General features: G+C 40.7%; 1 protein-coding gene across 6 annotated transcripts in view; it reads left to right on the top strand.

Moving 5' to 3' along the window:
- Positions 1-13,936, top strand: part of LOC137135671 (probable E3 ubiquitin-protein ligase HECTD4) — a 37,038-nt gene that overhangs the window by 7,028 nt on the left and 16,074 nt on the right. For 3 of the 6 annotated variants that reach the window (XM_067520080.1, XM_067520083.1, XM_067520078.1), the window contains 35 exons: positions 185-323; positions 690-860; positions 959-1,151; positions 1,253-1,414; positions 1,668-1,781; positions 2,588-2,728; positions 2,814-3,049; positions 3,135-3,277; positions 3,749-3,819; positions 3,900-4,005; positions 4,117-4,237; positions 4,334-4,462; positions 4,822-4,946; positions 5,262-5,415; positions 5,520-5,623; positions 5,812-6,010; positions 6,132-6,251; positions 6,338-6,442; positions 6,536-6,699; positions 6,864-7,109; positions 9,273-9,465; positions 9,954-10,058; positions 10,176-10,264; positions 10,341-10,510; positions 10,807-10,942; positions 11,030-11,174; positions 11,286-11,452; positions 11,660-11,806; positions 11,899-12,083; positions 12,233-12,386; positions 12,487-12,767; positions 12,909-13,095; positions 13,189-13,270; positions 13,354-13,556; positions 13,700-13,835. In XM_067520080.1, coding sequence (XP_067376181.1) covers positions 185-323; positions 690-860; positions 959-1,151; positions 1,253-1,414; positions 1,668-1,781; positions 2,588-2,728; positions 2,814-3,049; positions 3,135-3,277; positions 3,749-3,819; positions 3,900-4,005; positions 4,117-4,237; positions 4,334-4,462; positions 4,822-4,946; positions 5,262-5,415; positions 5,520-5,623; positions 5,812-6,010; positions 6,132-6,251; positions 6,338-6,442; positions 6,536-6,699; positions 6,864-7,109; positions 9,273-9,465; positions 9,954-10,058; positions 10,176-10,264; positions 10,341-10,510; positions 10,807-10,942; positions 11,030-11,174; positions 11,286-11,452; positions 11,660-11,806; positions 11,899-12,083; positions 12,233-12,386; positions 12,487-12,767; positions 12,909-13,095; positions 13,189-13,270; positions 13,354-13,556; positions 13,700-13,835 — 5,323 coding nt within the window. The remainder of the gene's footprint in view (positions 1-184; positions 324-689; positions 861-958; positions 1,152-1,252; positions 1,415-1,667; positions 1,782-2,587; positions 2,729-2,813; positions 3,050-3,134; positions 3,278-3,748; positions 3,820-3,899; positions 4,006-4,116; positions 4,238-4,333; positions 4,463-4,821; positions 4,947-5,261; positions 5,416-5,519; positions 5,624-5,811; positions 6,011-6,131; positions 6,252-6,337; positions 6,443-6,535; positions 6,700-6,863; positions 7,110-9,272; positions 9,466-9,953; positions 10,059-10,175; positions 10,265-10,340; positions 10,511-10,806; positions 10,943-11,029; positions 11,175-11,285; positions 11,453-11,659; positions 11,807-11,898; positions 12,084-12,232; positions 12,387-12,486; positions 12,768-12,908; positions 13,096-13,188; positions 13,271-13,353; positions 13,557-13,699; positions 13,836-13,936) is intronic. The other 3 variants (XM_067520084.1, XM_067520082.1, XM_067520081.1) reach the window with 3 other exon arrangements.

Here is a 13,936-nt window from a genome sequence, read left to right as displayed (position 1 = left end):
TTCATTGTGATGTTTTGTAGCGCCTCAACTCATTTATATCTGTGTGTAGTTATTTAGTTATCTACATTTTTTACATAAATTGGGAGAAAAACTCCCCAAGATACAGTAAAAAAAATAATTACAGCAGTAATTAAATTTTCAAATAGATAAAGTCCAGTGAAATAAATGCTCTGTGTTTGTGTAGGGGTTTTGTGTACTGCCGAAATGAGGAGTTGGAGCCTGGCTGGGTGGTGTTCAGCAGTGGTCGCCTCCTTCACCGGCCCTCTTCTTTTGATGCCAAGCCTCATCAACTGTGCCAGGTCATTGACCCATTCACCCTCCAGGTACTGATGATGGATCATTGAGTGGCGATGTAGTTAAACATTTTATTTCAACTTGATTGTCATGTAAACCTTCCCACAGCCTAAACAAAATTATAGTTCTTGGCATTTCAATGCTTTTTTTATTTTCTCTTCCTTATACAGAAAGGGCAGCATTTCTTTTAGCATAGGATACAATAAAGGCAAAAATCAAATACGTAAGTTGAAGAGGCAGGATGAGGAACTGTGATATATAGGTACATGAATTCTGTCAGAGAAAGGAACTGTATAATATCCATTTCCATGTGGTTGTTACAATCTGTCCTGCTCTTCAGTTTACATTACAAACATAGCATTAGACAAATCTGATGATCACTGATCCATTTTCAGGTGTGCCAGATTGTGCCCATGCCAGCCCATCACTTCCCTGTGGGCAGCAGCATGACCACACTGCACCTTTGCTCAGATGGAACCTACCTGTACTGGGTCTGGTCCCCAGCCAGTCTCAATGAGAAAACACAGAAAGGCCACTCTGTCTTCATGGATGTCTTTCACCTGTCTGTGAGTACCATATGTGCTGTCAGATGCGGTAGTTTTTGGTCATATTCAGTTTGTATGTACTATATCTTTGATGTTACTCTCCCCTATCCATGGTGCAGACACAGACAGGGTTGTGCGTTGCAGATATCTTGCAGGAGAGGGTTATTCTTACTCGCAAGGAAGGCGAGTCTTCCAAGTGCTTGAATGAACTTCTCTTGAGTCGAATGTCCCGCTTCCGGGCCTCCCATTCTGCCACATTGGCTGCTCTTACAGGTTCTGCAATCACCAACACTGTCAAAGAGGAGCAGTCTGGTAACTAATAAACAAAAACGTATTGTAAAATAGTCCAAAAATATGTATGCTTTAATGTGCAATTAAGGCAATTGTTAAACATTTATCTGTTTGTTTTATAGCTGTCAACACTAGTTGTGGACTCCCTCTAAAGACTCTGAGAAAAACACCAATGTATGTTTGTGGAACATACCTAGTGATGCTGGTCTCACCTCCTGGTGTATCTGGGAGCTCTGCGACACGCTCACTATTTGGGGGTACCAGTAGTCTGTCCTCTCTGAAAAGTAAGCGCAAACACAGACACTGTGAAATTCTTATTGTGTTGACTCTTTAATCATAATGTCTGTTGAAATGTTTTTCCTCCTGTTTCTCCTAGTTTCCCAAAATAAATTGAGCATTGATGATAGGTACAGCTACAATGTATTAAATTGCATTTAAACACAGAGAATGTTTGTAGTTTTGATGACTTCGGGCACCAGTTATATAACTAATGTCAGCTGTGACTTGATTCACCAAGCAAAAATAATTTTCTATCAGTTTTAGCCTCAAGCCTCGTCTTTAACCTGGCTGATGGTCAGTTCAGCAGCCGCGCAGACCTCATTGATGCTCCTGGCAGCTCTCTAGGCAGGGGAGCCCAGATGGCAGGGCTAGGTAAGCTCAAATTTCATCTCTCTCTCTCGCTCTCTCTCTCTATATATATATCCATATATCTATATATCTACATATAGATATCTATCTATATCTATCTATCTATCTATCTATATATATATATATATATATATATCTTGTTGACTAAACTCTGCTTACCCTTGTCACCTGTTGTTAGTTGGTGATGTAACAGGCTTCTGAGTTTTACTAGCAGCATTGTACTCTTAAGAGTAGTCTTCACATACACGTAACAGTCTGCAAACAGTGTGTTATGTCCATTTTGACTACTTTTAGCCATGATATGTTCCTTTTAACATCTCTCAGGGAATGTGCATAATTACTTGTTTTTCCAGAAAAACTTAGTCAAAACAAACATAGTCCATAATGGCAGGAACAAATCCACGTTTTTCTAGATGATGACTGAAAAAAACAAAGGGACTCACACATGCACAAACAGAATCCATACACAGACTAGGAGCAAGCTCTATGAAACTTTTTGTGTCTCAAGCCTCAAATTGCAAAATACTCCAGATGTCAATCTGCAAAGTACAAATTTGCTTCCAAGTTGACAACAAAACAAAGCAGACTTGTGTACGAGGAAAGCTTTTAACGACCAAGAGGCAAGACACTGAACCCCCAAAAGCCCATTCCGAGCCCGGTAGAAATTGGGGATGGTGGCGTCAGGAAGGGCAAATCAACATGCGGACAATGATCTGCTGTGGCGACCCTGAACTCACGGAATAAGCCGAAAGGACAAAAAAAACGTAACTATTCCGTTAATGTTGTTAATGTATTCTTTGCACTTTCAGGGGCATGTTATGACACACTGAACAACTTGATCTGGACATGCTCCAGTGACTACATAGATCAGTGGTGCAACCCTGGGAACCAAGCCTTTCACCATGTGTGCCATAGGCTAGGTGTCAGCCATGTCATTAAAGAACACAAAGGTAGACACAAACTGCGTTGAAACCAGAAGATGCTTGTTAAGTTAAGCCAGAAATGTGATCATCTGCAAAACATATGTTTTTCCAGAGGAAACAGTGGCCACCAGTGAGGTGATCAATCAGCTGCTCCATCATGTAGGTGCTATGTGTATCCACCAGCTGAACCTGCTGGCGGCCAGCGGCAACAGCTTGCCGCTGGGCGCTCTGCTGGGAAAACAACATCCTATTGAGACCCGTCACTTTAGCAGCATCTGTGACATTATGGAGAGGGCCATGGTCAATGGAGATACCTGCATCATCCGCTGCATATTGGTGGTGTTTCAGGTCAGTTTCAATGCAGCTGGGGATTGTTTAGCATTTTCTGTGTGTATTTTTTGTTTAATTATTTATTCATTTTTGTCTTCTCCAGGTGGTGTTCAGGTTTTTTAATCCTCAGTCGGAGCAAAACAGGGAAAGTGTGCGTCGCTCAGGTCTACTCCTGTGGCAGCTACTTATGGCTCCTGTAGATCAGATAGGAGCAGAGATTCAGAGAGAGGTGTGCCTGGCCATCAGGTAATTTATAAAATACTCTATCTTGTACATAGGGGCGGCTATAGCTCAGTTGGTAAAGGTAGTTGCTTACGGACCACAGGTTGAGTGGTTCGATCCCCGGCCCTGGCTATATGTCGAAGTGTCCCTGGGCAAGACACTGAACCCCTAACAGCCCATTCCCCTCCCCAGCTGTGCAGTGCTGGTCCAAGCCCGGTAGAAATTGGGGAGGGTTGCGTCAGGAAGGGCATCCGGCGTAAAAACCGTGCCTAATCAACATGCGGACAATGATCCGCTGTGGCGACCCTGAACTCACGGGATAAGCCAAAAGGAGAGTAGACTCTATCTTGTACATATATACCATAATGGTTATGTGTATGGTTAAGTAATGGTTAAAATGGTGTTTTGTATAATTCAAGATCATCATCATGAGATTTAAATGGAATTCACATGAAATTTGAACTTTTTTCATTTACCTCCTCTCTGTCTTTATAGCTCAGGCTTGAATACTTTGTATCAGGGAGAAGCTGAACTCAGCAAACTGTTAAAGCTTGTTCTAACTGAAGGTAAATACTGATATAAAGACCGTTTTTAGATGTTGTTGTAGTTATTTTGTCACAAGTATCTCATTCTGTGTTACACTTAGGTGAAAGAAACAGTGGCCTGTCTCAACTTCGTGATGTCATACTTACAAACTTGGCAGAGCAGCTGCAGAAGAATAGATTTGGGAGTGAAGAAGATGACCACTACAGGTAAGTGGCAACCCTGTACTAATGATATGTCTTAGTGGAAAACCTTAAAATTAATTTCGTATTGGTGTTTTTTAAAAAGTTTAAAGTGTCAGAAATCTCTCTCTTTTGCAGATTGAGTGATGAGCTGCTCCATTGTATCCTCAAAACTGTAGTCCGTGAATCCTGTCTCCTCATTACCAAATGTCAGACTGTTACCCGAGACGACTTCCAAAAGCTGCTCTCTACTGTGCCAGTATGAATATCTGTTAAAGCCATCTGTGTTCATCAAGATCACATGTTCTGTTACATTGCACTTAAACCAACTCGCAATGGTTTTCCCTACCTTTAGGTGGTCTCACCTAGTCTGCGCTACCTCATGGCTGTTCAGAACCACCTCCTCAGTAATACCATTCTGATCCGTCCAGATGATAATGATGACAGTGACAACTCCCTACAAGGGGAAACAATGAAGGTACAGGTAAACATCCCCTTTAAATACCCCTACCACTGTAAGTGTGGAGTTTTTGTGACTGTCTATGAGAGATCTAGCTACAACTGCAACTGCTATTTATTTATTTATGTATGTATGTTATTGTTATTGTTATTATTGTTGTTGTTGTTATGAATAATAATTATAATAATATGTTGTTTTGAAAAGTGATCATTAGTGACAGTAGTGAACGGATAAAAACATCAGCATTACGTCTAAAGTTAAAACATATAAAGTTAGAGTATAATATGTTTATATTTTCCATATTGCTTGAGTGAGATGTAGTGACTGAAAATGAAGAAAGCAGTGTTATGTAAGTGTGGGCCTACTGTGTGTATTGTCCTCAGGAGCTGCAAAGCAGCATCCTGTCACTAGCAACTAAGATCCTGGTGGGATGCGATGAAGTACTAGAGACGCTTCAGCAAGTGACCACAGCTCTGATTAACAGTGACATTCCTGATAGAGAAACCAGGTGAGCTTTTAATTCATTTAAAAACACTTTTGCGGGTAGGAAAACAACCAAATGCTCAAAGTGACAATACCTGCTGGATACCCTTGAAATCAACCTGTGAATACTTTTATTCTATTCTAAGAGCAGCCATAGTTTTTAAGTGAATTTTTGTTGTTGAAATGTGTTTTAAAAAGATTGACACAGTGCATGATAGATTGTTTGTAGATGCAGACTTTTAAAATCACTTTGCTTTTGTTATACCTTTTTAGGTTTTTTTGTTATAAAGTCCATCAATACAGCATTTTATTTTTATATTCTCTCAATATTACTTTTCAGGTTGAAAGGCCTGGAACAGGTTACCAAGGCCACTATGCTTGGGCACCTGCTACCAGTGTTGCTTACCTCTCTGATGCACCCCAATCTGCAGACCCTCACTCTTGCTGATGCCCTCATGCCCCAGTTGGTACAGCTTGTCCTTTACACCAGCCAGGTTGGAGTCTTGCCAGTCCAAAAGCCTTTTTTTGCAATTTATAAAAAAATATTTGATTAAAGAATAAAGTCATTATTAAAGTATTTCCACTCTTTGTTTTCCAGACTGCACTTTTACTAAAGACTCAGTCTCCAATTTTCACTGAAGAGCCTCTTTCTACAAGTGGCTCACTTGGACAGGGGGTGAAGGCATGTGCTGCTGATGATAAGTATGTTTTTAAGAACATTTAAGATGTTTTTAATGATAAATCAAATTGATTATATTTGCATCACTTTACCACATAATTTAGCATTTAAATGAGGAAGTTTTGATTTCATCATGATCATAGAATGGTGTATATATATATATATATAAGTTAAATGAGAACCTGTCATTTGTGTGTATCTTTGATAAAAGAATTCTTGATGAACGAGAGGAGCCCGGTTTCCTTACTGGACTGAAGATCCCTGCCCCATGGGCTGCTGGAAAGACGGTAGAAACGGTGCATCCTGTGAGGGACAATTACAAATTCAAGGAGACGGTACACATCCCAGGAGCCCGCTGCCTGTACCTTCGCTTTGATTCTCGCTGCTCTTCACAATATGACTATGACAAGGTAACAGTATACAACATTTGTGGGAATGGAGGCTTTTATTCTTTTTAGCTCCTACATGTATATGGTTTCCCAAGCTCTGGTTGGGGTTAAAAGACACTAAATGCTTTCCCTGTTATTTCAGTTGGTTATATACGCTGGTCCCAACACCAACAGTCGTAAAGTAACAGAATATGGAGGAAACACACTGGGATATGGCAGTCGCAGTGTGTTGGGAACTGGTTGGCCCAAAGACCTTGTCAAGGTACAAGATTATGTTTTAGATAAAGATACACAACTAACAAAGAGGGCAGATACAACTCTAAAGTGCTACATTTTGTCTTGTTGTAGGTTGAAGGAGACACTGTGACGTTTTCATTTGAGATGAGGAGTGGACGTGAACACAACACCCCAGATAAAGCCATGTGGGGGTTCTCCTGCACTGTTAGAGCTCAGGTAAAACATAACAGCACAAAATCTATCAGAAGATATTGGGGATCATATAGAGAGACAGCAAATTCTAAAGATGCTGTTTGGTTGTATTTTCAGGAGTCATCTGAGGATGTCTCTGGAGGCCTCCCCTTCCTGGCAGACCTTGCATTGGGTCTGTCAGTGCTGGCCTGCTCCATGCTCCGCATTCTGTACAACGGGCCAGAGGTTACAAGAGAAGAGGAAACTTGCCATGATTTGCTGTGCTCAAAGCTGCTGCAAAGGTGACAAATTTCACAACAATTTGCACGATGTTACTATTTACCAATGCAATAAATACTATAGCACAATGTCATATTTGTTCATATTCTCGAGTTGTATGTAAAAACACAGTAAAGTGCTGGCAGCCAATATGACAGACTATTGACAGACTTTGTTCTTTCTTTAGATGTCAGTGGCAGGTTGAAGCAAATGGTGCCATATCGCCTGCCCTCACACCCAGTCCTTCACCTCTTCCACTTACTATTGAGGAGGACCGGGAGTTTATATACCCCACTGATGTGCTGATCCCACCCCCAGGCCTTATGCCAGGGACATACTTTGACTTGCCTCGTATCCGCCTCCCCCCTGGCATCATGGGTAGGCTGCGAGAGGTGTCTGGAAGGGCTCGACCACAATTCCGTCCCAGCATTAAGTAAGGGGCTCGTGTTGTCATACTTTAGTAAAAGATATTATGCATGTGTTATCTTCATATTGTTACACATCACCTGTACACACCACAAGACCTCGCCAGAGTGGCAAAAATTATATATATATTTTTTTGTTTCTTGGATAAATAAGATGATGCTGCTTAATACCCACAGTGACTAATGTTGTTTCTAAAACATTGTGTAGCTTTTTAACATGAGCCTAAGCAGGCTTGGGCAAAAGCCAGAAAAACAGATTCAAATGATGATTGGCTGTAGTATAGACAACTACGCAATTCATGCACTGCTGCCATCAAAAAAGTCAAAATCATAATATTTACTCACACACCCCACCAACAATCTCAATAATTCAATAAAATTCTTGAAGACAATCCATAGACCAAATAATAAATTTATTGAGCTTCCTTAATGCATAATGAGGGACTCCCATAAAATTTCCAATAGAGCAGAAATGCTTTACTTTTTTTATGAACACTTTGAAGCTTCTGGTTCCTTGTTTGATTCACTCCATGGTACTCTAAATAACCCATCTGATACCAGGTTTGATACACTGCAAAATCAGCCAGCCCTGACATATCAGAGCCCTATTTTCTAAAACTAGCAGTGGATTTTATTGGCTCACCTTTGACTCATCTCTTCAGTTTAATACTGGATCCAAATGAAATCCCACCTCTTTGGAAAACAGATTTTGTTCTCCCAATTTAAAGGTGGAAACACAACAGTTCTAAATAATTAAAGACTAATTTACAAGTTATCTGTCCTGGCTAAACTTATGGAATCGCTCCTCAGCAAATTATTTCTCTAAATAAGATCTTATCTGACTTTCAGTGTGATTTTAGGAAGCGGCACAGTATAACCATTGCAGCTCTAAAAGTATTTAACAACATAATTTCCACATTAGAAAATAAACACCATAGTGCAGTCCTTTTCATAGATCTTTCAAAAGTATTTGCTGTTGTTGATCATTCAATTTTGGAACGCAGACTCATTGCTCGTGGACTGTCAAACTGTAAATTTGTTTCACAACTACCTCTCAGACTGTGTACTGGCAGAATGCTTCTCATCTTAATCTTTTACCATTAGAAAAGATGTTCCATGGGAATCTGTCCTGGGACCTCTGCTAATCATCCTTTATATCAATAATATCAACCCGATTGTACACAATGCACATTTTCAATTCTATACAGATGATACAGTAATATATAGCTCTGCATCCACAGCATCACAGGCCATTAATAAGTTACATTTAGCATTCATTAGCATTCAAAATAACCTCTTTGATTAAAAATGTCCCTTATATTCAGACAAAACCAATTTCATGTTGTGTTCCACTGCAAAATCAAAGCCTCAAAACCTGACATAAATCATAACCTCTCATGGCTCTCAAATAAAGAAAAGACTCAGCCTCTAAGATTGGAATTGGGGTTTTATTTTAGAATCAGTGCCTGTTTCTCCTTTGAATCTGATGCTACTTTTATGTCAGTGTTGGATTAAGGTAATGTAATTTACATTCACATCGTCTCAGAATCTACGAGCTCTTGATACAGCTTACTGATACAGCTGACCTTTAAGGTTCATCACAGGTCTCAGAGCTCTGACCCATCACTGCGTGCTTTGCGCTTGTGTTGGTTGGTCCTCCTTGTCCTTTCGCAGGCTTAATCATTGGTACTTGCTCATTTACAAGTGTATAGTGGGTCAGCTTCCCTCTTATCTGCAAATGCAGGTACCTTCAGTGTTCGTTTACATGACTGTCGGTTCCAAACGTTCAGTCCAAGCTGGGGAAGAAGGCTTTTTGTTTCGCTGCTGCCTCTGCATGAAAGCTTTTACAGAATGACTTAAAACTGCAGGAGCTGGTCTCTTTAGAGACATCAGGATGTTTTTGCTTTGAATCTTGGTTATTTTAGATTTTTCTATATTGTGCATTGGTTTGTATATTTGTGAATTAAAATTTTATCTATATTATTTGGTTGCGTCTTTGGCTGGACATTAAGTGTTACTGACATGTAACTTGAGCTGCTGCCTGTCTTTTCCAGGACACGCTTGCAAAAGAGATTTCTATCTAAGTGACACTATCTTGGTTAAATCAAAGTTAAATAAAATGAACTAAAAAAAAAAAAAGCTTTTTATTGTCAACTGCTTTTTTCTTTAAGGGAGGTGATCAGGCCAGATGTTATGGAGGAGGTTATTGTATCATGCGTCATAAAACATTTAGGCCTGGTGGATGCCTTGCAGTCACTTGTCAACTACCAGTACCGAGAGGATCACCCAGAGGAATATGACCTGGTCTGCAAAATTATGGCTGAGACCTTTAAAAAGATCAATGCAATGGAACGTCAGCTGCAGGTGAGTTACTAATACTCCACAAGTTTGTCATAAAATAAAAACTGAGCAAGAAACTATGCTTTCAAGTTAGGTTTTTTAGCATTGTTTTTCAGGTTTTAATTATGCTATTCTAGAAAGTTTACTAAAGCACTTTTTATCTGTGTTGAGTAGAAATAATGAAGAATTTTTGCTGGTGTTGCAATACCATAGTACTGTATTTATTGGCAGCTATGAAGTTGCTACATATTACACCACTACATTACAGGGCTGATGCTTATATGTTAACATATTTAAGAGATATCACAGGCATTATTATAAATTAAAACCTTGAAAATGATTAAATATAGGAGCAGAATGTGTTCTCAATTAAAATAAGACTGAGGCTGACCTGAAGACCTGCTTTTTAGCTTTAAAAAGCTTTACCAGTAAATCAAGGCCACCAGCCTGAACAGAAACAACTTGTGGTAGGCAATGTCTGTATAAAACTACTGTATTTCCTGCGCTTTCAGAGTGTAGCAGAACTGGAACAGAAGTGGCAGAATGAGGTAGAGGAGGCCCAGCAGGGAAAGCTGGAGGACAACACACCTTTTTTTCATGATTACCACTTTTTTGAGGTACCCTTACCAAAATACACTTACAACACAATTTACTACTACTTTTACTACTTTGTATGAGTGATTGTTATTAGATGTTACATTTAGAAATCACTGTCTGTTTTTCTTTTGGACAAGAATAAAATGAAGGAGTTGGAACTACTTTGCTCCCTGAAGGAAGTACCACCTGACTTTAGTGACTTGGAAAATGTTGTCCTTGCACTGAGGCAAGTAAATAAAAATGATTGCATTCACATTTTTTATAGGTCAGTCCATTCAGTAACATTATGTAACTACCAACAGAGAAAAGTTCTTTCAAGAAGTAAACACCACACACAGGAGTAGTACCCCACTTGCCAAAACTAAGGCATTGGTGAAGAGTCTGATGAACCGGACTGAACTGCTGCTCCATGTTACCATCGCACCACATTGCCGAAGCCTAACCACCACACCTGCTGGCACACCAGGGCCAGGTACATGTCACACTTTTATCAGGTTTCCTATGTTACCAGTTGTTAAGTAAAACTTTGCTAGGTTGAGAGACTTGTTATTTCAAACATGTTCACACCACTTGTTGTCAAACCATTATGTCCCTGAGTCACAACAGCCAGTCTTAATTAATTTTGGGGAAATACCCTGTACCATGGTGTTATTTCTATCAGCTAGTAGTATGCATGATTAGAAGCTGTTACCCCAAGACATACATCATGGCAGACACAAATGGCGAGTAATTGGCTTTCGGCCTATTTCCTCTTGTTTTCTGCATCAGCATCTAAATCTGTGTCAGATGCCAAGACATTGATCCCCATGGTGAAGCAGCCAGTCTTTTTACGCAGCATGTCTGCACCCTCTGACTTGGAGATGATTGCTAACCAAGACTTGGAGTTTACACACCCTCCACAAAGGTATTTGTTTGATTCATGTAATGTTAGCAAATCTTCAGATGAATGAAGGTTGGATTTATTAGTCTTTTTTCCTTTGTTTACCCTTAGAAGGCGACACCACCCCACCAGTCATCGTAGCAGCTCATTTACCCTACTGCAGTCTCTGGCTGTAGAGGACAGCCGCGACAAACCAACATACAGTGTGCTGCTGGGACAGCTCTTTGCCTTTATTGGGACTACACCTGATCAGGCTGTGTGTTTCTTGCTCATGTACACATTTAAACATTTTTGTCATAACTGATTGGGAATCATTAGTTGAATTCTGATCTGGCTTTAAGATATGTTAAATCTGACTTGCATGTAGGTGTCAAGCAGCAGTTTCTTGTCTGCTGCGCAAACACGTTGGAGACGTGGAAGCACACGGAAGCAGGCACTTATTCATATGAGGGAGTTGCTCACTGCTGCTGTTAAAGTTGGTGGGGTCACCCACCTGGTGGGGCCTGTCACTATGGTACTGCAAGGTGGCCCAAGGTAAGAAGAAAGGCTGAACCATAGGTGACAATCCTAACGTACTTGACAAGTAACTAACTACATTGTGTTATTGTGTTGAAATACTCTGAAATTAAAAATCTATTAAAGTATTTTTAAAGTTTTAGAGGTACAGTACAATGGTTTAATGGTAAAATATAGTGTAATGTGTATGTTTCCTCAACACGTGATTGTGTGTCACCTGTGCAGGATCGAGGAGCTGACCTGTGGTGGAATGGTAGAGCAGGTCCAGGAGGCCTTTGGGGAGACCATGACATCTGTAGTTTCACTATGTGCTCGCTATCCCATTGCTTGTGCCAACAGTATTGGTTTGCTTTGTACAATCCCCTATACCAGGCAAGAAAAAACATGTTGCCTTGTCTCTCTTATTATACATTGTTATATTTCCAGTCTTGCCAACTGCTTACACTTGATTTGTGTTATCACAGGAGTGAGGAGCAGTGCCTAGTTCGGAGTGGGCTGGTCCAGCTTATGGACAGTCTGTGTAGTTTAAGTGGTCAGAGAGAATGCAGCTCAAATGAGAAGCAGACCAAAAAGCAGAAGGTAGCCACTATGGCTTGGGCTGCTTTCCAAGTGCTGGCTAACCGATGCATCGAGTGGGAGAAGGTGGAAGGTATAATGAGTTTGTAGTTTTCTTGTAGCATCTGATTAGCCATGAATAAAAATCAAGGAATGTATAAAAGGTTCTTTAATTAGGAAGCTGTAGATGTAATGGGGTTTAATTAAGTTAATTAGTAACCTTTTTTTTTTTCTCCTCTCCAGGTGGGTCTACAGATGCAGTGCACTCTGGTCTTGCACGGCAGGTGTCCAGTCTCCTAACCAATCACCTGGCTAGGGCCACAGAGTGCTGTGGGAATCAGGCAGCTGGCAATGATGCCTTACAGGATGTGCTCAGTCTGCTCAATGACCTTTCCAGGTAAGGTTTTATCTCCTCTAAGTATATCATGAATTTATTTGTCATGAATGTGTATATACTATATGTGTGTATTTATATGTTTCTTTGTTTTACTTTTCAGGAGCCACATTGGAAAAGCTATCCTAAGTCAGCCAGCCTGTGTTTCTAAGCTCTTGTCTCTCCTGCTTGATCAGAGACCCTCTCCAAAGCTTGTACTTATCATTCTCCAGCTTTGCCGAGCTGCCCTACCTCTTATGAGTGTGGAGGACTGTGGTAATGTGGCCCTGCCGTCGTGGAGCTACTCTATTAACACACTAGATGCTGAGCAACACGATGCAAGTGACCCTGCTTCAAGAATTGCTGCCTTGCTGCTAGCAAAGCTGGCAGACTATGTAGTACCAGGTTGGTCTGATAACATGGAGTATTAGATAAATGTGTATTGTAGGACATATCACCTCTGACCACACCCTCATCTGAGAAATTCTAAAACTATGCTAAACCAATAATAATTTCTCAGTATATACAATATCCTTTCTTTACCAGGCTGTCAGACCCTCCTCTCTCCCAGCTCATCTGAGCCAGATACTAGCTTGTCCCGAGCCAGTTCTAAAGGAACTCTAAAGTCTGAGGATGTTGGGGAGGAGGGAGAGGCTGTAGATGGCAAGCTGTCGATCTTTATCCACAAGAGAGAAGACCAGTCCTCTCATGAGGTTCTACAACCACTTCTTAGGTGGGATTTCCTGAAATATTGTTTATATTTCTGATAGCAGTTTGTTCTAAGTTTCTCTGACATGAATGTTATTCTGCCTTCTCCAAAATGCAGCAGCTCAGAGGGACGTCCTTTTAGGCTTGGCACTGGAGCAAACATGGAAAAGGTAGTAAAGATGGACAGAGACATGACCAAGGTATGAAGTGTATACTTACCATATGATTAGTAAAGTTGTTACGGTAGGACTTTCTCACATCCATCATATTTTACTTCCCCTAGACTGGAAGCTGTGAGGTGATCACAGAAGAGGCATCTGCCGCCCTGAGGAAGGCCAACAAATGGGCTCAGTCTGGTCTGATAGTGAGCGTTGGTCCACCTGTGGAGGCTTTAGCGCAAGAGACTGCTGGAGGCATTACCACTGGTGACAAGAAAAAAACTGCTCAGACTGCTGTTTGTCGGGACAGGAACGCTGACCTGGCCAGGTACCATTTAACTTTTCAGTATTCCAAGTAACTCACACTTTCAATGCAATTTTATATGTAGTGGATAGTGTGCGCCACATTTTGATCAACATGTAAATATGGCTGTTTTCTGTCTTAATTGTTTTGTACCATCTCCGAAATAGGTCAGACCCTGTCAGGCCATTCATCAGTGGCCATGTCGCCAACAGTATGGCGGCTGAGGTTATTGCTCTGTTGCATAGTCTGCTCACTGCTCCAGAGTCCAACACGGCCCAAATCTGGACAAGTACTGCAGAAAAAGTAAGCAATTATCATGTTTCTAACCTAGCAATTAGCAAGTGCAATGTTCAAATCTTTAAACAGTTTTTCTGTTTAGGTTGAAATCTCCTTTATCCTTTATG

The sequence above is a fragment of the Channa argus genome, chromosome 11 (assembly GCF_033026475.1).
Source record: "Channa argus isolate prfri chromosome 11, Channa argus male v1.0, whole genome shotgun sequence".
Taxonomy (NCBI): Eukaryota; Metazoa; Chordata; class Actinopteri; order Anabantiformes; family Channidae; genus Channa; species Channa argus.
Note: the sequence above shows the minus strand (reverse complement) of the source record. Positions and strands in the feature narration are given on the sequence as shown.